Raw genomic sequence first — 22,887 nt, 5'->3', positions numbered from 1 at the left:
ATGAAAGTTTAGTATCGCAACAGCAAATCCGACCAAAGTTGGGGTATTTTTCAGACCCTTATCCCTAAAATAAATGATTTCATGCAACAATATACAATCGTTATTATAATCAGTGGCGGATTCGGAATTTTAAGATTGTGTGTGCTCCAAGAAGAGTTGGTCTTTTAAATTTAAAAAAATTTCATAGTGGATATCAAACCTCGACACGGTAGATGTAATATATAACTTTGAGCACCCACAAACAACCACGACACCAATCAACTAATTGTTGTCTGGGTGCTCACTGTTTAATTTTATATCATTCGTTCAAATATATTTATTGATATACGATTAATGGGTGCCCGTGCACCCGGAAGCTTGTCCGCCCCTGATTATAATTTATATTATGTATATTTGATAGTGCTACACAAACTCTTGTCTCATGTAGTACTTCTAATGAATAATTTCTTCTTCTAAACCGCGACATGCATAAGGTGTGTCAACTTCACTTTAAATTATTTAGTTCTATACGTTGTTTGATCCTAAATAACAAATACGAAACAAAGTACGTAATAAAACGAAACAAAGTTTATTTGAGATATTGGATTATATCAAAGTGGAGTAGTAGAAGATCGCCCAAAAAACCAAGATTTTGATGAGATAACGTCACTTAGAGTTGCATCTAGATAATCCACTCCAAATTTTAGAATACGAATTATGAAAATTTTGAGTCAATTCCTACTAACGTCAATATGGATGAACAGAGGCGAATTCAGGATTTAAAGAGTTTGAGTGCACCAATAATATCTTAATTTAAACATTAGCGAATTTTTCAAAAATTTTAATGACGATTAATGGATAATGTCATATTTGATTAGTCATTAATAGCTATTGGATGGTCATGAGTTCAAATTCCCCTATTTAGCAATTCGGTGTTATAAATAAACACTTAAGTTTGTAATAAAAAAAGTAAAACATAGGATGTTGACCAGGATCGAACCCAGGTTTCTTCTATTAGCAGACCAAAGCAATTTTATGTGTTTTTATGGGTGCACTCTTTATTATATTCTCTGTTTCTATTAGTTTCTTGAGATATATATGTATATATACATGACTTTTTCCGAAATTAATGGATGCACGTGCACCCGCCTATACATGTGGGTCCGCCTCTGTCCGAATGTACATTTTGTACTTAACTATGATCAAGTCTAATATGTATTTTCACTTTACCTTTTAAATACTGAAATTAATTTTATTAGTTTAATCACCCATTACGGATTAATATTCAAGCAAACTAACTTGAACGGCGAAACAAAAATAAAACATAGAACAACGTAACTATAATGCCACTATATATTAAAGCTCCATAGTGAAATTGGGTAACACATGTATGATCTAATCGTTAATGAAATGGATAGTTAAAGTGCATGCAAATTAATTCAAACATCAACTTTATTATAAAAAAATAAAATGAAATTTCGTACCTAACAAGAAAGCATAAAAAAATAAAATACTATCGTAAATAAATTCAAAATTTTCAATATTATATTGTTTGTCATTTAATTTTCTGCCTAATCCTAACTGTCCTAGGTTTGTGATAGAAAATAAATGGATTAAATTAGCCGTAACATTTATTAATAAAATACACGGAGACAAATTGTCGACATTAAAAGAAGCTGCATAAGAATGAAATATAATCTTAAGTATTAAGTTAAATATATAGTTGGCCATATATAGCTGCTAATTTGTCATTTCTATATCATCAACTCAGCAGTTTTTTCTTATTTTTAAAAAGAATATTTACTATATATCCATGATAAATTGGTCAATTGAAATGATTATTAAACGTTTTAGTCTCCTTAATTTCATTTAAAAAAAAAAAGAAATGATCGTGATGTACACACTAACGAAAACTTATAATAATAATAATAATAATATATTCATGAGGATATTTAAAAAATTAAAGGGTGTTGTGTGTAATCTTGTTCTACTTTGTGAAAGTAGAAAGAATGTTTTCAATAGATCTCGACTCAAATAATAACATATTTTGTGTAATCTCGTAAATGAGTTATTGTAAAAAGAATGATGTGTATGTAATCTTGTTTTTACGTTGTAAAATTATAAAGGTTGTTTCTAACAGACACTCAACTCAAATCTTACCTTGTAAAAGTATAAAGGTTGTTTCTAACAGACACTCAACTCAAATAATAGCATATCTAGTGTAATCTCGTAAATGAGATATTTTAAAAAGAGTGATGTGTATGTAATCGTGTTCATACCTTGTGAAAGTAAAAAGGTTGTTTCTAATAGATCCTCAACTCAAATAATAACATATCTAATGTAATCTCGCAAATGCGATATTCTAAAAAGAGTGATGCATGTACGTAATCTTGTCCCCTTTATCTTGTGAAAGTAGAAATTTTTCTAATAGACACTCGACTCAAATAATAACATATCCAATATAATCTTACATATAGGGTATTCTAAAAGGAGTGACGTGTACGTAATCTTGTTCCTATTTTATGAAAGTAAAGAAGTTGTTTATGATAATCCTTCGCTCGAAAACTTTTATTTTGAAAATGTGAAGACTATGAAAAATCCTACATAATATTAAGGAAACCACATAGAAGGAACTAGAAAGTGGATGAATCAATGCCTTGAATACTAATCCCTGTTGACATCCAATTTTGACCCTCCCCAATAATAATTGTACACCCATCTATACATGTGGTCCGCCTCCGTGGATGAATCAACGAAAATAGTTGACGACATTTAAAGTTTATAGACTTGTAAAGTTGATATTTTCTCTCTCTAATTTAAGCTTATGAAATTTAAAAGATCTTATTGTAATTTGTAAGCTTTGAATTTGACTTAGCAAATATCTATTTTCTTTTTGAACTTTTTTGTTTGAAGGGACATTGCTATGCCACGTTTTCTAGTCTAGAAGTAATGTGAAATGAAGACAAGCATGAGATTCTTCATATAAGAACTATGAGGGGTTAATTAAAGTATATTGATTTTTAAGTAAACTCTTAATTTAAAATATTTAATAAGAAAAAAGATTTAAAAATATTGGGACTCTATCATAATTACATAACTACTACTCCCTCCATTTCATATTAATTGAATTGTTGAGGTGTTTCACATCCTTTTAAGAAAAGAAGATCAAGATATAAATTAGGCTTAACTTTTCATTTTTACCCTTATTAATTATTATCAAAATTATGATTAAAATAACTAAATATTAATTAATAACTAATTCCAATACTAACTAATGAAGGGTAAAATTGGAAAAACATTCTAAAAGTAGTCTTGAAAATTGAACAATTAAGTTAATTTGAAAAATGAAAAATGTCTCAATAATTCAATTAATATCAAATGGAGGGAGTATATACCAATTTTCACTTATCTAAGTAGTTACCAAAACGCGCAATAAATGATTATATTTTTGCCACTATTTCAGTACAATGTAAGTAGTAGTGCTAGTAAATATACTCAATGAATTAATCATTAAGCTACAATTCTTTTTGACAACCTTTTTTCTATCTCTCAGTATTCGATATTTATACTAGATTCGATTAATTTAAATGCACACTGTGTATAACTCATTTTTAAGAGTAACACTTATAACATAATTTTTATTTTTATTTTTAAGACTGGATCTGAGATTTCGAAATAAATTATCCAACTCTCAATGTCACAACAATCCATAGTTGGAGTAGTTCAGTGTGACTCTCATCTCAACTTGGCCAAAATCAACAATAAATATAGTGAACAAAGTGTTATAATCATGTGACAATTATTTTCATTAAAAGACCAAGTTGCTTCGTGGTACTGGTCCACATGAATCTTTAAAATAATTCTATAATCCTACAAGGGAACTTTCAAACAAAAACAAAAATGTTGAAAATGTTAGTTAACAACCAATAACCTTTGTCAGTTTGTTGATCTAAGTTTCTACTTGAGGTCTTTATTACATTGCATTTTAAAATATTAATGAAGTCTTTGAAGAGTTCATTTAATTCCAAAATGGTTTGTACTATTTTGCTTCATGAAATTAAAAACAAAATGCTTTTGGACTTGAGATAATTGAACTTTGATAGGTATATTAATGTATAAATTTTCCTATTAGAAAATAAATTATCTTATTTTAAAATTCAATATAGGAGTAATTGTGACTAAACAAATAATCAATTAAAATTAAGGGAGCTACAGTGATACCAATTAACAGATCAAAAAGTATTTGTCTTGTTATATCGCTTAAGGTGCGATATCTTTCTGAATATATACATTAAATCAAAAAGTATTTATCTTATCATATTCCTTGAGGTGTGATATCTCTCTGAATCCTATGAGAACACAAAATATTTTGTGTCACCGAACTATCATTTATTTAATCTATGAAGTTTGTCTCTTTTAGTCCTTTTATATTTCAAATTATTTTACTCTAAAACTCCACTTTACGTCATCTCAAAGAAGAACAAACTAAAAAAGAAGTATGAGGACTTGTCATTATCCTACTACTATTATTATAATTTATAATAGTGGCTTGTTGCGCAAATCAAAATATAATTAATGATGTGATGGAGTGGATGAGTTATTTGCCATTAAATAAATGTAGACTAGAATCTGAGTATTAGGAATGGTGAAAATGCTGATAGAGATTAAAATTAATCATATCAGTAAATACTAAATTTTGGAAACCTAAATAATATTTTTCTTTTTTGTTAATATTTTTCACACTACAGTAAAACCTCTATAAATTAATATAGGCGGGGGTCATGAAATTTTATTATTTTATAGAGATATTATTTAATCGATAAATTAATATTTATTAATTTAAAGAATGGTTTGCGATTTAATAAAGGTTAATTTTGATTATATCAAAATCATTGTATCTTACTAATTTATGTATCATATTTATTGATTTCACATAAAAAAAATATTATACATAAAGTACAATGGATACATCAAAATCATTGTATCTTACTAATTGATGTATCATATTTATTGATTTCACATAAATATTAAATTTATCATACATAAAGTACAGTGTATGTGTATGACTCATTGTAATATATTTTTTTGTTAAATGATTCATTGTAAAGAAATTCAAGAATTCAGTCATTCATTGTAAAAATTATACGTAATATTCATTGTTTCTTAATAATCAATTATTATTCATTGTATTTTTTATTTAAAACATTCGATGTATGAAGGTGAGAAAAAAACTATATAAGCAACATAGGAAATTTCTTTAAACCATATCTAAAATTGGCTTCTCATTTAAAAGGTGTCACAAAATCAACAATGACAGATCAAAAGCGTAAATCATTATGTGAGTACAAAAGAGATCATTCCACTACAGTCGTGGCTTAATGAAAACTTTCATTTGAAAGTTAGTCAAAGTACAAAATCAAACACACTCAAACGATCAGCTAAATATCTTTCAGCTGACTTAGAAAAAAGAAAGGATATCAAGCAACACAAGCCAACAAAATATACAGACATGGAGAAGGTTGTTTATGAGTGGTTTCTCCAATATCAAGACCGTGTGAATATAACAAGAGAGTTAATTTTGGAGAAGACAATAGATGCAATGAAACTTTTATATCCTCAGCAAGATTTTGAACACAAATTATCTCAAGGTTGGCTTGAAAAATTCAAGCTAAGACATGGTATCAAGTCATTTCGTCATTTCGGAGAGAGTGGTTCAGTTGATATACTAGACATGGAGATGAAATTGGAATCCATAAGAATAAAAATAGATCAATTTCCTATGAAAGATGTTTTTAATATGGATGAAATTGGTTTATTTTACAGGTTACAAGCTGGTCATTCTCTTGCTACGAAACAACTTGAAGGAAGAAAGTAGGGAAAAGAAAGACTCACAATTGTTATTTGTTGCAATGAAGATGGATCTGGAAAAAAAATTCTTTATGGATTATTGAAAAATATGCAAAGCCACGTTGCTTCAAAAATGTCAACATGAACAACTTGAATTGTCACTATCGTGCAAACAAAAGAGCATGGATGACAAATGTGTTTTTTGATGAATATGTTTGTTGGTTTGACCACAAAATGCATGGTAGACGAGTTTTGCTTATGGTAGATAATTGTCCACCCCAATAATAGAAATATTGAACGACTAAAAAATGTTGAATTGTTTTTATTGCCACCCAACATGACATCCAAAATTCAACCTTGTGATGCTGGGATAATAAGAGCTTTCAAGATGTATTATCGTAATAGATTTTATCATAGTATTAGAAGGCTATGAAGTGGGACAAACTGATCCAGCAAAGATTAATGTTTTGGATGCTATCAACTTTGCAATCCCTGCTTGGACAACAAATCTTCAGCAAGAGACAATAGCAAATTATTTTCGACACTACAAAATTCGTTCGGGGGATTGCAATCTCAGAGAAATTGAATGAACCCACTTGTGAAAATGTCATGCATGAACTTGAGGTCATGATTAATGACCTCGGTTACCACAATAAAATGGATGTCAATAACTTGTTGGATTATCCGGGTGAAAGTGATACATGTTCAGAGGTCCAGAACTTAGAAGAAATTGTGGATACGATCGGAAAAAGCAACGTTGATGATGAAGTTGAAGATGATACTATACCTTTGGAATCAGTTATGCGTAAGAAAACACTTATCACATCTAGAACTCTTCACAATTTTATGGTGCAGTTCGAAAAGACAACACCGGAGCTCTTGGACGCAATAAGAAATGTTAGAGATGAGCTTCAACTAGATTTAAATTTTAAGAAAAACAGAACACAATAGAATTATAGAATCATATTTTACTAAATTATCTTAGATATATTTGTACTTTTAAAGAATTATTAATTTATGATATTAGTGGGACCATATATTTATATAGGGGCCTTCTGGAAATATATTATCTTATTATCTTATCGAAATTGGTGATTTTTTCCATTGGCAAGTCGGAATCGGAGGAAAATATTATTTTAGAGAGATTATTAATTTATAGAGGTTTTACTATATTGACAAGTAGATTAGTGATGTGCCGACATTAAATGGTACATTTGATGCTTTTAAACGATAATAATGTCTTCTAATGATTTTTTAAAATTTTAATGTGTTAGACGGAAAATCACACAAATCGAATTAAAAAATGAAGCAAAATGAAGTTAAGTGCTATCAAAAGTGTGCCTTGACGCCAAAATAGTTTGTCTTAGTTGTGTACTATTTCAGTTACCTAATTTGCTTGATTTTTTTTTTTTTATTTTTTTTTTGTAGGAATTAAGTTATGCTTCTTGATAATTTATGGATTCTGAAATTAAACATTAATTTTCCACATTATAAATTTTGTAGGAATTAAGTTATGAATATTAAGATATAACTTGTGGATTTTGAAATTGAGAAAAGACATAAAGTCACAACTGAAGTTGTCCCATATTTTTATAAAGACACCTTAACTTTGGAAGTGTCCTATCACCCCACAAAACTTTTTGATATCTTTGTAAATGGGCCATTTTGACTCATTACCTCGTCTGGATTGTTGCGCGTGATGCTCACTCTTTTCAACCCGTTCAGCCCGACCAGATTCTTTACTATTTCTCAACTTTCCAAATTCTTCACATTTTCTTGTCTCTCTGTCAAGGAACTCGAGAACAAGAGGAAGGAAGAGCACAGGTAGCATACGAGAGGAGAAAGCAGTTGGCAAAACTTAGAGTTAAGGCTGAGAAAGCTGCTGAGGAGAAGCTTGGACCTCAACTCGCCATTATTACTCCAATCAAGAATTGAATTGGGATATAGTTATTTTGAAGTACAATTTTGTTGAAGATCGATAAATCGTCTTAATCTTGACATTTTTCTTAGTTACATTGTCCTCCTGAGTGGTGTATTTTCAGTTTAGCATTGTTTGAGAAGACTCTTAGACTTTTATCCTTCATTGTTTTTGGTAATGAAATCGAATATGATGCTTTTAGTGATACACACAAAAAAAAACCTTTCTACTGAAAATTAAAAGAGAAAACGAAATCCTATCTTATTGCGTTTGGGGAAGATGATGTATTCGTCAAAAAGAGAGTACCAACGTTGATTTTATTTTAGAAAAAAAGAAGATGAAATAATGAAGAGAGGCTACCAATGACTATTTTGAGTTTAAATTGGGGGAAGATGATGTAAATTAATTAAATAATTAATAATAAAGAAATAAAGCGACACATGATACTTTTAAACTAGTTAATGACAGTGAAAACACTGCATCACGCGCCTCATGTGCGTGGTCACAACCCAGGGGAGAGAATGGGTCAAAATGACTCATTTACAAAGATATTAAAAAGTTTTGTGGAGTGACGAGACACTTCCAAAGTTAAAGTATTTTTATGAAAATATGGGACAACTTCAGCGGTGACTTTATGTCTTTTATCTTTTGAAATTAAATGAGTTTTGTAGGAATCAATAAGTCAAGGCATAACTCACTATGTATTATAAGACATAACCTGTTGTACATTATAAAACACAAATATAAAAATTTGCCGAATAAAATTATTTGGTTTTTAAAATACCAGAGATATTTTTAATTATTTATTTATTTATTTAAAATACATTGAACAAAAATTAATACCACCCAAAAATAAATGACCCAAGACTTTTCGAAATCTAATGAGCAGACATGAAGCTCATATAATAGACAAATTAAACAATTAGTATAAAGTAAATGATTAATCAATATGAAGATTTAACTTAAGCCGTAGAAATTTTATAATAATTAACCATCTTAATTTTGTATGCCTTCTAGAAGCCGTAAATAATAAAGATGAACAGAATGAAGCAATGAACGTGTGTGTATATATATATATATATATATATATATCAATAATAAATAATTGAGGCCACAGTAATGATTTAATTAAGCGATGTTATAATAATCATGCCGTCTTTGATTTATGGGTTCTAAAGTTTAATTGATTGGCTTGGAAGTGATTAAAGTAAAAAAGGCAACATGCGCTGCACACTAATGCAAGTTAAAAGAGAATCATGACAAAGGAAGAATATTGGGTATTAATTAATGATAATTTTAGAAGGTTTATGCATTTCATGAAGAAATTTATTGAAAAAATATTACCCCTCCGTTCCAAATATATACCGTCTTTATTAAAAATAGATGGTCATTAATACTTGTCATTTCACAAAATTAATACATAAATAATATTATTCTTCATATTTTACCCTTAAAAATTATTAACCTTGAAAGTATGAATTTGACCAACATAGTAAACTAAATGATCAATTTATGTTTAGTTAATTTAATTAATCAAAATAAATTAATTTATATCATTTATTGAAAACTTGACTTCAAGAGAACACTAAATAAGAGTACAATAGTAAACTTACCTAGTTTCTTAAGTGACGTGAAATCTCAATTGATGACATATAAATAGGAACAGAGGAAGTACTTAATATTTTCGCATGAAAAACAAGAAAGCTTTTCAATATTTAAGAGAGAATTTGTTTTCCGCAAATGTTTTTTAGTGAGCTTATTCGATAAAAAATAAATGAAAAAAATTTATATTTTTACAATACAATCTTTTTTTATTAATTTGCTGTGGAAACAATTTCTTGTTTTACTTTCTAATAGAGTCATAAAATATGATTAAAATTGTTCTCACTAAAACTCTATATATTAGGGGTGTTTCCATTAGTAGAATTAGATTCTTTCGATAAAGAAGACAATTAACCTAAAGTAGCAGTAATCTGAGAATATAATTATTGACTCAAACTCAAATTAAGGAATAAAGAAAATTAAAGGCAAAAGCAATGAAATGACATTAAAAATAATTAAGCATGCATTAGTCGAAAGCAATTTAATGTTTTTACGATCGTGGATTGATTCAATGAATTCAATGATGTTAATTGAAATATTGACATCATGGATGCTAGATTCCATAAAAAAAAGTGGACAGATATCGGTAGAGGTGTAGCTGAGTGTGTGCGAGGGGATTTATCTGATGTTGTTCGATATGAAAAATTGTAGTTATGTATATGTATAAGACTAAAATTATTTTTTTAATTTATTGACGTTGAATCATTTTGACTTCTTAGTATATTTTCTTCAGATTTTTTAAATTCTTAATGAAAATTCTGACTTCACACAAGAATATCTGAAGCTTTATTCTTTTTGTTTCGAATTAAAAAGGAAAATGGAGATATAATAATCATTATTCTTCACATAAAGTTTAGTTTCCTACTAATCGTCGTACATTTTTGTTTTGCTTGTCACTTCGAGTGTCTTAATTAAGTACTTCGACAAAAGATGTTAGTGGTGGGTCTAAAATATCTAATTACGGCTTGAAACTTTTTTGCTTCCTACTATCACAATCAGCATATTCTATATTCACATTAATTTCAATATTAATATAATTAAAAGGGGGGTGATGATGAATTTGGGGAAAATATAATAAATTGTTTTGTTTTTTGGTATTTAATTCTTGTATTAATGTGTTGTTATTTCATGTTATATTAGGTATAAAATAACACATCAATTACATACTAAATTAATTATACTAGAATTAGCTATGCATTATTCAAAATAATAAAAATTTAAAACTAGATAGACCATATTTATATCATGATTATTACATCTAATATATCAAACTAAATAGGGAAAATTGTATGAAATAGCAAACTATTAATTCAAATTAAATGCTATAACCATAGTTTATTTTAATTATAATTCGCAGCAAACATCCCCTTCTTTTGCCATCTAATTCGATATACAATTAGTCATTTTCAGTATACAATTAGCGATTTTATACATTTCGATATAAAATGTATAAAATGCATTTTTGTTTGTATAAAGCAAGAGAAAAGTGTATATACAAATACAAATCAAATACATATAATTTCATCTTATACACTTATAATTATACAAATACATATCTTATTATACAAATTACAATGTAGAAATGAATTTATACAAAATTGAACAATTTGTATAAAATTGGATGTTTGTAGCAAATTATACAAATCAAAAACTCCATAGCAAACATAAAATTTGCTATGGAGTGCAATTATGCAAACTATAGCTATAACATACAAATATAATTTTTATGATTGCTATATGTGAAAGTTGCTCAAATAAATAAGACCTACTTGTCTTATTTGGTTTATACTTTGTATGATCATGATCCAAGTTCATTATAATACGTACGTATTATCTGTTTTGGCTTAATAGACCTCACATACTTATTTTTGAGCTACATCATCGAATTTAAAAACACACGTATCATATGAACTTTGTTATATATTGCCTTATAAGGCTACCTTGACAATACACAAGATAACATACTCTATATTCGATCTTATCTATAGAGCTAGCCCCTTGTATTTTGAATAAAGCTTGTACTAATACTTTTTCTAAGGAAACTTAGGATAAAAAGTCCAATCCTAATTATCTTCTTTTTATCTGAGCAAATCGAGATAGCATTTAGTTTTCCTTTAGATGAACCTACTTTGGGGTGATCCTCAAATTAAATCTTCAAATTTGTAAGGATAAAATATCATGAGGAATTTGACCTTAACTTTTATTATTAATTATGTTAAAGAATGACAAAAGTCTCACATCGGTGGTTAATGAGATAGGTGGACTCCTTATAAGGCTTGAGCAATCCTCATCCCTTTGAGCTAGCTTTTGGGGTGTGAGTTAATTAGGCCTAAGACCTAATTTAACATGGTATCAGGCAGGGCCCGTCTCACCCGATGTTTGGGACCCCCAAAATCAAAATTGTTCACGCACCAGATGCTAAGCATTGGGCGTGAGGTGGGGTGTTAAAGAATGACAAAAGTCTCACATCAGTGGTTAATGAGATGAGTGGACTCCTTATAAAGCTTGAGCAATCCTCATCCCTTTGAGCTAGCTTTTGGGGTGTGAGTTAATTAGGCCTAAGACCTAATTTAACATGGTATCAGGCAGGGCCCGTCTCACCCGATGTTTGGGACCCCCAAAATCAAAATTGTTCACGCACCAGATGCTAAGCATTGGGCGTGAGGTGGGGTGTTAAAGAATGACAAAAGTCTCACATCAGTGGTTAATGAGATGAGTGGACTCCTTATAAAGCTTGAGCAATCCTCATCCCTTTGAGCTAGCTTTTGGGGTGTGAGTTAATTAGGCCTAAGACCTAATTTAACAAATTACAAAAATCATTGTATTATTTCCGAATGTCTGTCGATTATGATCAAAGTATTTAAATTTCAATTGACCAAGTTCTATTCGAATCTCATACCACAGCCACATTCATCATCTATCAACACAAATGCGCCACCAAAAATAAAGAGTCAAAACAGGAAAAAACTTAGGTTGAAACTACCTAAAACTAGACAGTAGTGTTGGTAGCACTATATTCACTCAATTTCTAATTTAAGAACTAAATAAAAGGCCCATAAAAAGAGAGGCAAAACCAATGAAGTAACATCGAAAAATATTCAGGCATGCAAATGATGCAATATTATTATACGTTTTCATTGGAAAAAAATTATTCAATGATGTGAAATGAAATCTTTTCATCATATTAGATGCCAATAAAAGTGTGGTTGAACTTAAATTATAGTATATGTTATCACTTATCAGTATATAATAATAAAAATATTATCAAATTATTTAAAAGATATTTACACGCCAGTCTTTTTAAAACAATAGATTTATAATCTTGCAAATAGACAACTTACCTACAATGACAAGTACAAGATGCCTTGATATATGGTGTAAGAAAAATCATACTAATGATCTAAGCAGAATGAGTTCAACTTTTAAGATTTTCAGTATTGAATTCGCTCTAATATTAAAATTATGAGTTCAAAGCTAAATAGATAATATTTCTTAAAATATTTACTTATATATAAATTTCATATAAAAAATTATGAATTCAAATAAATCTAAACCAAAAAATTATATTTATTCTTGTTGATGATATATATAACTTAAACTCTAATCGCCACAATTTTATTTTGTTTTCACATAGATTATAAAGTTGAAGAACTTAAATTGGTGGTGTGACAAATCTAATTACTAGCTCAATATAATTATTTTTTGTCCTCAACAATCAGCACAATATTCTGTATTTACACATTTCGTCCACACACAAACCGTGTTCCAGCAATTTGTGAGAATATAATTTGTGTGTGGGTGGGGTGGGGGAGAAGTCAATTAGATCTTGATTGCCGATTCCACAATAAGATATTGTATATTACACTGTAGTAATAATATATATGGAGAAGACATAATTATACGATGATATTTAAAAATGACTTAGATATTGTATCGTATATTCACTATAGTAATATGGAGAAGACAAAATTATTGACGATGTTTAAAGATTAATTAGATAGTGTACACTCATTATATAGTAATATGAAGAGAAAAGAAAAAACAAGCATATTGATCAACTTGGGAGGAAATATCACATCCTTAATTTTGGATAAAGATTTATGCCATCCAATGATCATATGGATCCTATGGGGAAGTATCAAAAGAAATGTCAAGAAAATACAAAGTAAAAAATAGTGGAAAATTTTGGCCCAAAAGGGGCCTTTCCATGTCAAATCTTAATCAACTTGGGAGATATGATTTCAAGTTTGAAGATTTATATATATCCCTTAGCTTCCAAATTTCAAATATTCCAAGGATATAGCTCTTGTAGCACTCGAGATAGGAGCGTATAATTAAAGCATATAATAGCATGGTCCAAAAAAGTTTATAACTTTTTGGGGTCAGAAAAACGTATGTGAAATGACTGACCCCTTCATTTTCTTTTTCGTTTGATTTATATATCATTATCATAATTCGTAATTATTAGCTTTCATACGACGTTCTACTATTTCAATCGCGATGAGATAGGATTGGTCGAGTCAAAGTCATGAATAGAACATGTTTGTTCGATGGGTTTGGTTAAGAAAATTGGCGTATCCTTGCCATTAATTATGTTTTTGGCATTATGATAATCGTTTGATTTTAACAAGTGGTATTAGAGTCAAGGTCATTCATTTGATTTCCAGACTTTCGTCAATCCAAGTATAAATTAAAATCGACAATATGATTCATCATTGTTCAATACACTATGTTTACGTCCGTCACAGACTCAGTACCGTTAAATATTATTAAAGGAATTATATATTAATTTGAAGAAAGGGACAAGATTTAGCAAACTAAAATCCTAACCAGTTGTTATATTTCTAACTCATTCATAGGCTAAGGCTAGTTAGTATTACAAAATAATTTTTCTCCCACATTTACCATTGTTCACAAGGGTGTCAAGGAAAGCAGAGCTACAAGAATTATCCACTCGGTAGCAGATCCGCGAACACAGTAACTTTGATTCAAACCTTGTATTGCCTTACGTAATCCATTGAGCTAATATGTACAAATTATTGATTTAGAGCCCAATGACGTAAATGAAATAAAAATACGAAGTCACAAACTTCAAATTCTGTCTTCCCCTAATATTAACAGTAAAGTGCATTTTCCCCAATTCCAATATTTGAAATGAATAATGAAGATCAAACATTATGATCATTAAACCTGAGGAACATCAAATTTTCCAACTCTTGGAGATAGAATAGATTGCTTATCTACTATAGTCAATATTTGGGGTACAGACATGCCTCCTGAGATGACAATTTCTGCAACATTTAGACGAAAAATCAGACACTTTATAACTATATCATCCTCGGGAGAAGAGAAAGTCATAATTGTTTTGGTACGACTGAAGTCATTTTCTATATTATTTATTAATATTGAACATATGTTGTTTCTTCTTTCAAAAAGGTATGCCATGAAAAAAGACTTCTATCGTACCAAAGAAAGCGTAAATACCTATGGAAGTTGAAGTTTAAACTCTTACCTATTCCTTCTCTAACAGAGAGATTGGGCCTCATAATGTCCTTAGAATTGATAAGGAATACATCTCCAAGGTAAAGGTGATTAGTAGGCACATAAACACAACAGAGTTCCTCCGCACCTGTGCTTTTACGAAGAATAATGGTTGAAGTAATGAAACCAAACGCGTATTCACCAAGGCGCGGATGCCTTATAATTGCCACTTCTTTAAAGGCATGTGAATCCTCATCTGAAAATAATAATAACGTAGCTCGATAGGAGATCAAGACTGTGTTAGTAATGATGAGAATCAATTTTGAAATATAGAAAAGGTGTAATTTGTTACCTGGTGAAATTGCACTACTAATTTGTTTGGAGGCAGTATAGATATAACTCATGAGGGGCATTTTTTTGATGATCCATTCTCCTAAGCTAAGAAGAGATGCACCTAACCATGAGGACATGGACACTCCAACCAAGAATATGAAAATTAAGGATGTCACAAATCCAAGACCTGTGAATTGTAAGAGATATAGTCATGAGTGACATAAATAATTGTTCATAAAAACAAGCAATTCCACGAAATACCTGTCATCTCACCTCCCACCAATAGGCATCAGGTAGCTCCTCAACTAATTCCATGACATATCTATCATTTTTCACCAACACTAGATACCCAATAATTTTGTGCTAGGACAGATGGGAAGAAATCACCTAGTGTTGTTACCTCTACGAGGAACTGAACCTGAGACCTCATGGTTTTCAACTCACTACATTGACCACTAGATCACAAGTTTGGGTGGTATGTGTCGTTATTTTCTTATCAGTTATTCCAAAGAAATTCAAATTTAAATCCTCATTTTATACTTGTTGTGAAGTTTTTATAGCCACACAAATGTTATGACAATATTAACTAAGACTACACATTTCAAAAGGTCTTCATAATTTTTATTAAAGTTCATGCTAAATCAAACTACATAACATAAATTAGAATGAAGTGAAGTATAAAAAAAAGAGGAAATTAATATACTGACCGAATACATCGATCCCAAGATGATTATAGATTGGAGAAAAGAAGCCATCCACAAAATTAATGAGTTTCCAAGTAAGGTAGAAAGTTATGGCTATGGGAAATAATATGACACTGCAAAACATTGTGAGAATCACATCAATAACAAAGATGTTTTCTTTCTCTTTGAGTAAAACCATAAGATAGAGTTAATCATCTCATAAATATGACGTTTGGCATAGGATATTTGAGGTACTGCTACTTCTGCAATTGGTATATCTGTTTTATCTCGAGACTCGAGAGAAAGTAATCCATCACCTCAAGGGAATTAAATTTCTTAACAACACATTATGAATTCTGTGGTCATAAATACTTTTCTTAATAAAAGTTTTTATTTCTGTTTTTCAGTTTACTTATATTGTCTTATTTACTTGAACACAGTTTAATACAACAAATTATAAAATAAAAAAGAATTTAGATAAGAAGGAAACTAACCATCCGCTCACAAATTTTTTTGAAAGCCAGCTATGAATATGTTTGCCAAATGCCTACAAGGGTGAAAACTAAACAAAAAATTAGCTGAACTCACTTTAACTAAAGATCAATGCTTTATATTATCAAGTCACTTAAAAAATAACTACAAATAATCATTCAAAAAATAAAGTGAAATTAGTAACCTCTAAAACGAGAAAATTATAACATGTTAAACTACGACGGTCTATAAGTTAAATCCTATTTATCATGATATGTTAATTCAAGTGCTCCTTTTTTTTTTCTTCGTCCCAAATTTCAAGCTCTATAGTGGTAGCTTTAACTACAGGTTGAACTGAATTCAATATTTTAACATGTTAGGTAAAGTATAAATAGTTTTTTGGTCTTGTAATATAAGTCTATATGTGAAAAATTACTACTAAAATTCATGTTAAATTCTAAACCCATAATCTAAATTATACAATCAATTTAGTGCTAAAGAGCACAAAATTGAACCAATTTTTTCCCCTAATATTTAAATATTGAATTCGCCTTTTAACCTTATAATTTCTCATGCAACCTAAGCTTCCCACATGCCACATGTATAATGCGATAGATAGGGTGGATGTAGATTGTAGAGTTGCATATCAACCTTATTTGAACTCAGTATTTTTGATGCAAAATTTAAATTTGTGTAAAAACTTATTAAAATTGCAATAAGTAATATATTTGAATCCATAAAATTTTAATTCTAAATCCGTGTACGATACATAAAGAGATAGAGAGAAAAGACCTCTTTGGCGGAGTGATGAGAGGAAGGCGAAGAAGGCGAGGGAGATTGATCTGAAGATTTGGAGCCGTTGATTTTTGTTACATCAACGGCTAAGGTTCCCACCGGCATCAGACGTTCCAGATCTCTATCCTTATCTGATCTTCCCATCTCTGATCACCTCTAATGAATAGTAATTAATTAATTAGGACTGGTAATACAAATGCTGATCATAAGCAAAATGCAGTTATTGAATATTTCCTCCTAATGAAAAAATAAAGAAAATAAATAGTACTAATTGTCTTATACTCCATCCCATATGGGAAATTGGAAAATTTTCAACTTTAATGTGATGTGAAAAATAAATGAATTTTTGACTTCTTTCTTTTTTTGCGAAGAAATGAGATTTTTTATCAACACACCATTTGAATATATGTAATGATACTTTTAGATTTTTTACGTGTAAAAAAGGGACTAGAAAAATATTTTTCCCAACTTTTTTTATGTTCCAAAATAAATGAAAATTTTGAAGTCCAAAAATATGTTAATTAATTTTTTTCCAAAATTGTCCTTCTCTTTTAATGGAAATGATGTCTAGTTTTAATAGAAGTTTGGAAAAAAAAAAAAAAAAGGGTAATGTTGATAAATTATCTTTTAGTAATTAATATCATTAACTAATGATCTCAAAAAGTACGTCACACTCCTAAAAATTTACTTATTTTGGAATGAAGGGATTAATATTTAGTAATTAAAAAAATCCGGTGATTGGTAATAATGGCGGTCTTGATCAAATTTTTGGATTCTTCACGTATACCTAATTTAGTAATTTACTTAAATCAAAAGAAAATAATAGGTAGTTTATTCCGAAATGATTTAGGATTTAATTAATTAGGACATGGATTATTTCCATAATAGGTTAATTATACTCCTATAAGGTTTCCATATTTAATCACTTCGATTCCTATATGGATTTTAAATCAACAACTTATATTATTATAAATACATCTAAACATGTGATTTTAATAAACTCATTGATCTATAACCTTCAAGTCTTCACCAACACACACAAAAAAAATATGTTGTTTTCCTCAAAGACTACTAATAATTACGTACTGATTGCAATACTCATATTTTTTCTTTTGATATTTTTCTACAAATGGACGAAAATGTTGTTGTGTTATAGAGTAACACAACAACAACGTTTGCATAATGTTGAGGAATTTGTGCCAGAAGTAGTGACAACAAAAGGAGAAACAATTATTGAAGTAGTGATCGATATTTCAGAGGAAGGAATAACGACTCCAGCAATTAAAGGAAAAAATAGTGATTGTTCTATTTGTATAGAAGAAATTAAACATGGGGAGATGGTTTTGATTCTTCCTGTTTGTTGCCATAGGTTTCATTATGCTTGTGTTAGGCCTTGGTTACAAGAAAATAATACATGTCCCATGTGTCGTTCGAGTATTCGCGAATCGCCATTGCCATATGCTCGGATCGATGATTTAACTGAGACGCTCAATAATCATCAAGACTTACAGTCTAGTAGTGAAATAGTATGAAATTTTCACGCAATAAGTGAGTTTTTTGGGGGGTGGAGTTGTTATTTTGTTTAAATCTATATATTAAGAGAGTTTTATGTATCTGATATTTTTCTACTGGAGAAGTCATATTGAAAAAATTCTTACCGTTTATATGTATTGCCGCACTATTTAACTTTGTCTCTTTTCAGTATTTTTAATTTATCATCGTATAGCTTTTGACTATCTCTAGGGTGAATTATACAACAGAATAGTGTATCTATCATTTAGAAAAAAATTATGTCCTTATGGTCAACTTCTATTTTGCTTGTTGGAAGGTTTATTCGGATCTCTTCCTGGGTCAACCCGCTCGATGTTGAGTGGTTTGACCTGAATTTAGATCATTTCCCATCTAAATAGATATTTAGTATTGAATCATAGAACTCACAAAACAGTTGCTTCTATCTTAGCAGCAGTTAATATTAGTTACATACTGATATTCTCATTGATAAATATTGCCTTGCATTTAGAACTTCTCAGATTGACTAAACATTAATTCATAACATCATGATTTACAATCTGAGCACGAAATCATTCACACGCTGGTTTTGTGTCAAAGCTGCTCAAGCATATTGCAAAAGCTTGAAAGGCAGAGAGCGGGTAGCAGTAATCCATGGTGAAGATATCTTTTCCAATTTTCCCAAATTGCAAAATTGTTGTTTCTTGTACTGCAGCGGGTATATTGTGAGATGGATCAACTGCTGCCGCTAGCTGAAAGTTTTTCACGGATGCCACTGTAACGCGGCCTTTGAAATTTAGGCACCAGCACTGCAATTGTTCATGCCATCGAGGGGCCTTGTTTTTAAGCACAAGTGGCTCTCGAGAAGGCACTGACACCGATGAGCTGATATTTACAGCTGGCACTTTTGCTTTTGAAGGCCTCTCATCAAAAGATTGTGGGAATGATGTAGGCGTTGGAGCACTGCCTCCCTCTTGGATAGAGGAGAAAGGGATGGAATGCATGGCACAATGCATTCTCCTAGGTCCCCTTGTACGGAGAACATTGAGTTCATAGGAAACGGTGGCTATACTGTAGTTGCATGCAGATACTGTTGGGGATACTTGCTTAGCACTGAATCGTCGACTAAGTCTACCACGATGTTGAATCGCTACATCACTTGGAGGTTGGCTATCATATATGGTGAACTTGGTTCCAAGAAAGTTGGATCTGATCAAAGTTTATAAAGTTATTGAAACAGAATGTAAGGTAATAGAACCTTTCCATTTTTTGACATCACGAAGGACATTGATGATGGTTTAGCTATAGAAAAATAAGTAGTTCGCAGGAACTTACCTCAGTTTGCCGACATATGTACTGCTAGCTCGAGAAAAATCATCTGAAACCAATGAAATTACGAAGTCTGTGCTTGTTGCCCTTCTGATCCTTTTGGCAGCCAGCAATAGTTTATCACTCACATCCTCAGCTGTCATGAGGTAGAAAATCAGATTTGTACTTTTCAGTTTTCATTGCCAAAAGATTAAACTACAACACCTTAAAAAAAGGGGCAGCCCAGTGCACTAAGCTATCGCTATGTGCGAGGTCCGGTGAAGGGCCGGACCACAAGGGTCTATTATACGCAGTCTTACCCTGCGTTTTTGCAAGAGACTGTTTCGACAGCTCGAACTAGTGACCTCCTGATCACATGGAAGAAACTTTACCAGTTACGCCAAGACTCCCCTTCTAAACCACAACACTAAGAAGCAATACAAAGTTTTGCAGTTCCGGTGTGGTCCAGTATATATAACTTGAAGTTATGTTGCTCTGACTCTAAAATGTCAGCAGGTGACATCTCCAAAAGTAGTGTATTTTAGGAGAATTCGACACGGGTGCGGCATCCGACCAAATAAACAAGGTAGATATTGAAGTTGATACCAAACGAAACACAATGTGTAAAATCATCTCCATTCTATAATTAAAGGGTCAAAAGATGAAAAGAGCAACCGTATAAATTTAGAGAATGAACTTCACTCATGATCAAATATGTAATATACATCTTAAAGCTGATTCCAAGGTGCCCAACAATTTTATATGAACCAATTCAAGTATCGAGAAGAAAAAGTGCAAGGTCAGCAGCAAAGTGCGACTTACATGGAGTCAAACCAAAGTAGAGGCGAAAAACTGAATTAGCTATGTCCCGTTTGATAAAGCAATGAATTGGGGATTCACGGGGACCTGGCTGGTCCAAAGCACAAAGGGAAAAACAATTGTCTCTCAGTTTTTTCTTCTTTATTGGTGATAACGAAGTATAAGATAATAATCGAACAGATAGAAAGGAGAATACCTGCTTTAGTGAAATGGGGAATGTAAGCCTACCACATTCTTCAGGAGTCTTGACAATCTCTTTCGTAACTTCCCTCCACGACTTGCAAACAGATGCACAATAGACTACTGCTGTCCGAGCAGGAAATGATGTCTCACTCTCTTCAACCCTGTGGACAATATCCAAAAGCAGTTCTGGTGGTATATTTGCCCATTGCCCTTGTTGATTGGGATCAAAAGGAACCACATCAGGAGCTATATGTGACCGAGTTCTGTTTCGCCAATGCCTTCCTTCTACTTCTCTTCTCCTTGATATACTCCCTATCCCATTTTTCATTTCCTTCAGCTCTCGGACAATGCTCTTGAATGACATCTCTATTGATCACATCAACAAGACCTTTCCTACAATGAGATGGCAAGGAATTTAGAAGAATTAAAAAACATTTGAAAGTAAATACGAAGAGCCATAGTTCAAAGATCAAATTTCTGTCTATGAAAAAGAACTTTCAAGAATTTTCCATTTTTTGTGACTACATACACTGTTTTTAACAAGCAGATCTAACACTACATAGTTTAGTCTGTGTCAATCAATCATCAATAGCAAACAACAACATATCCAGTGTAATCCCACAAAGTAGGTCTAGGGAGGCTAGAATATACACAAACCTTACCCCTATCTCTGTGGGGTAGAGAGGTTGTTTCCGATAGACCTCGGCTCAAAATATTGTAATCAAAGCATGACAGAAAGAAAAATAAATCGGCAGCAAAATAGCAAGATAAACAGAACAAACAAAACAACAGATGTTAGTGAAGATTAGGAGAATAAGATAGTACACATATACTAACTAATACTACAATGCTCGGCTACCTATTACCTTCCTATCCTAATACTCAACCTCCAAATCTTCCTATTTAGAGTCATGCCCTCGTAAGCTAGAGATGTGTTATATTGTGTCACTCCATCATCCATTACGCCTTAATTCCAAACAAAGTCAAGGCCGGCTATATGAATCCTCTGCAACCATTTCGCGCTATTTGAGTCCAAATCATTACATTAAAGATGAAACTAAACATAGATATTTGCAAAATGAAAACTTTATTAGGAATCCACTATTCCCATTTAAGCAACAATAATACATCCACAACTTAGAATACCCACCTTCATAAAGACCTATTGATATTTGCACAATTTCTAGCACAGCTCAAGACTTTATTTTTAAAAAACATAACTTTATTAGAAATCAATTGTCAGCTCCAAAATTGAGCAACAAAAATACACCCGCAATTAACATACCCGTTTCAGAAAAAGGTAAATTAAGACCAAAAAAAGGAATAGAAAGATAGAGCTCGGATTTTTGACATGAAAAGAAAATAGACGGAAAAAAAAATAAGAACTTCTAAATCTGGAAAACAAGAAAACCCCAAAATAGATTGGTTCAAAATTAGAATAAATTAAGGGTGGGTGTGAAGAAAACAAAGCTAAACATTAATATTTGCTAGAAATGGGAACTTCCAAATCTGAAGGGAAAAAAATCATAGAGAAAACAGGAAAAACCCAAAAAATAAAAACCAAAAAATGGGTCTAAAATAGATGAAAGAGAAGAAATAAACCTGAAAATTGGGTATGAACAAATACAATATTTGCGTCAAAAAATCGGTAGAATCAGATCAGATCAACACGGCTACTCCGGCCATCTTCTCCGGCGAAAATCTGGTGGGTAAACATTAGATTTTTTCCCTTAATAAAGAGTTGCTACGTAACCGGCAACCACCAGTAGCACCACCAACTCCGCCGTATCCTTCGCCGCCGCCGCCACCAAGTTGAAGAGAGAATTTTCAATGTTTATGTATTGCAAGTTCCTTCAACCAATTTTTATTTTTTTAATTAGTTGTATTTCCACCAAATGTTTTTTCCCTTCACGTTTACGCGAAGCTTACTAGATTTTGGACCTTGGGAGTAGGAACTCC

At 31.1% G+C, this 22,887-nt stretch overlaps 3 protein-coding genes and 1 pseudogene across 4 annotated transcripts; 1 reads left to right on the top strand and 3 right to left on the bottom strand.

The window, feature by feature from the left end:
• The first annotated feature begins 5,488 nt into the window (after positions 1-5,488).
• On the top strand, positions 5,489-6,416 carry LOC102588324 (CENP-B homolog protein 2-like; annotated as a pseudogene).
• Positions 6,417-14,273: 7,857 nt separating this feature from the next.
• Positions 14,274-15,475, bottom strand: LOC107058110 (protein LIKE COV 3-like). The gene is made up of 4 exons (XM_015303441.1): positions 15,434-15,475; positions 15,180-15,351; positions 14,859-15,083; positions 14,274-14,637 (listed from the first exon to the last, which is right to left on the bottom strand). The coding sequence occupies exons 1-4, from the start codon at positions 15,473-15,475 to the stop codon at positions 14,531-14,533; spliced, it is 546 nt and encodes a 181-aa protein (XP_015158927.1). The 3' UTR covers positions 14,274-14,530.
• Positions 15,476-15,543: 68 nt separating this feature from the next.
• On the bottom strand, positions 15,544-17,293 carry LOC102585128 (protein CONTINUOUS VASCULAR RING 1-like). The gene is made up of 4 exons (XM_015303440.1): positions 17,107-17,293; positions 16,338-16,390; positions 15,868-15,977; positions 15,544-15,578 (listed from the first exon to the last, which is right to left on the bottom strand). Exons 1-4 carry the CDS (start codon positions 17,251-17,253, stop codon positions 15,544-15,546), a joined length of 345 nt encoding a protein of 114 aa, XP_015158926.1. The 5' UTR covers positions 17,254-17,293.
• A 1,717-nt stretch (positions 17,294-19,010) lies between these two features.
• LOC102584812 (tubby-like F-box protein 5) lies at positions 19,011-22,887 on the bottom strand. 2 transcript variants are annotated; one of them, XM_015303447.1, is made up of 6 exons: positions 22,531-22,878; positions 21,795-21,934; positions 20,942-21,321; positions 20,749-20,836; positions 19,954-20,083; positions 19,011-19,827 (listed from the first exon to the last, which is right to left on the bottom strand). In XM_015303447.1, exons 3-6 carry the CDS (start codon positions 21,290-21,292, stop codon positions 19,191-19,193), a joined length of 1,206 nt encoding a protein of 401 aa, XP_015158933.1. In that variant the 5' UTR covers positions 21,293-21,321; positions 21,795-21,934; positions 22,531-22,878; the 3' UTR covers positions 19,011-19,190. The 2 variants fall into 2 exon arrangements, with proteins under 2 accessions (XP_015158933.1, XP_006363440.1); XM_006363378.2 differs by lacking the exon at positions 21,795-21,934 and having other exon boundaries at positions 22,531-22,887.

This window comes from Solanum tuberosum, unplaced genomic scaffold (assembly GCF_000226075.1).
Source record: "Solanum tuberosum cultivar DM 1-3 516 R44 unplaced genomic scaffold, SolTub_3.0 scf00434, whole genome shotgun sequence".
NCBI lineage: Eukaryota > Viridiplantae > Streptophyta > Magnoliopsida > Solanales > Solanaceae > Solanum > Solanum tuberosum.
This window is presented reverse-complemented; position numbering and strand designations above follow the sequence as displayed.

What these genes read in the sequence shown, in the direction of transcription:
- LOC102585128 (XM_015303440.1), bottom strand. Translation starts at nt 17,253, where the DNA reads ATGGGAAGATCAGATAAGGATAGAGATCTGGAACGTCTGATGCCGGTG. An exon ending in AAAAAATTTGTGAGCGGATG is followed by an intron (nt 15,978 to 16,337) that starts GTTAGTTTCCTT and finishes AATGTTTTGCAG; the next exon opens with TGTCATATTATTTCCCATAG. An exon ending in TCTTGGGATCGATGTATTCG is followed by an intron (nt 15,579 to 15,867) that starts GTCAGTATATTA and finishes ATGAGGTCTCAG; the next exon opens with GTTCAGTTCCTCGTAGAGGT.
- LOC102584812 (XM_006363378.2), bottom strand. Translation starts at nt 21,292, where the DNA reads ATGTCATTCAAGAGCATTGTCCGAGAGCTGAAGGAAATGAAAAATGGG. An exon ending in TCCCCATTTCACTAAAGCAG is followed by an intron (nt 20,837 to 20,941) that starts GTATTCTCCTTT and finishes GCTTTGGACCAG; the next exon opens with CCAGGTCCCCGTGAATCCCC. An exon ending in ACATATGTCGGCAAACTGAG is followed by an intron (nt 19,828 to 19,953) that starts GTAAGTTCCTGC and finishes AACTTTGATCAG; the next exon opens with ATCCAACTTTCTTGGAACCA.
- LOC107058110 (XM_015303441.1), bottom strand. Translation starts at nt 15,475, where the DNA reads ATGGAATTAGTTGAGGAGCTACCTGATGCCTATTGGTGGGAG. An exon ending in CTGATGCCTATTGGTGGGAG is followed by an intron (nt 15,352 to 15,433) that starts GTGAGATGACAG and finishes CTCTTACAATTC; the next exon opens with ACAGGTCTTGGATTTGTGAC. An exon ending in CTCTGTTAGAGAAGGAATAG is followed by an intron (nt 14,638 to 14,858) that starts GTAAGAGTTTAA and finishes TAAATGTTGCAG; the next exon opens with AAATTGTCATCTCAGGAGGC.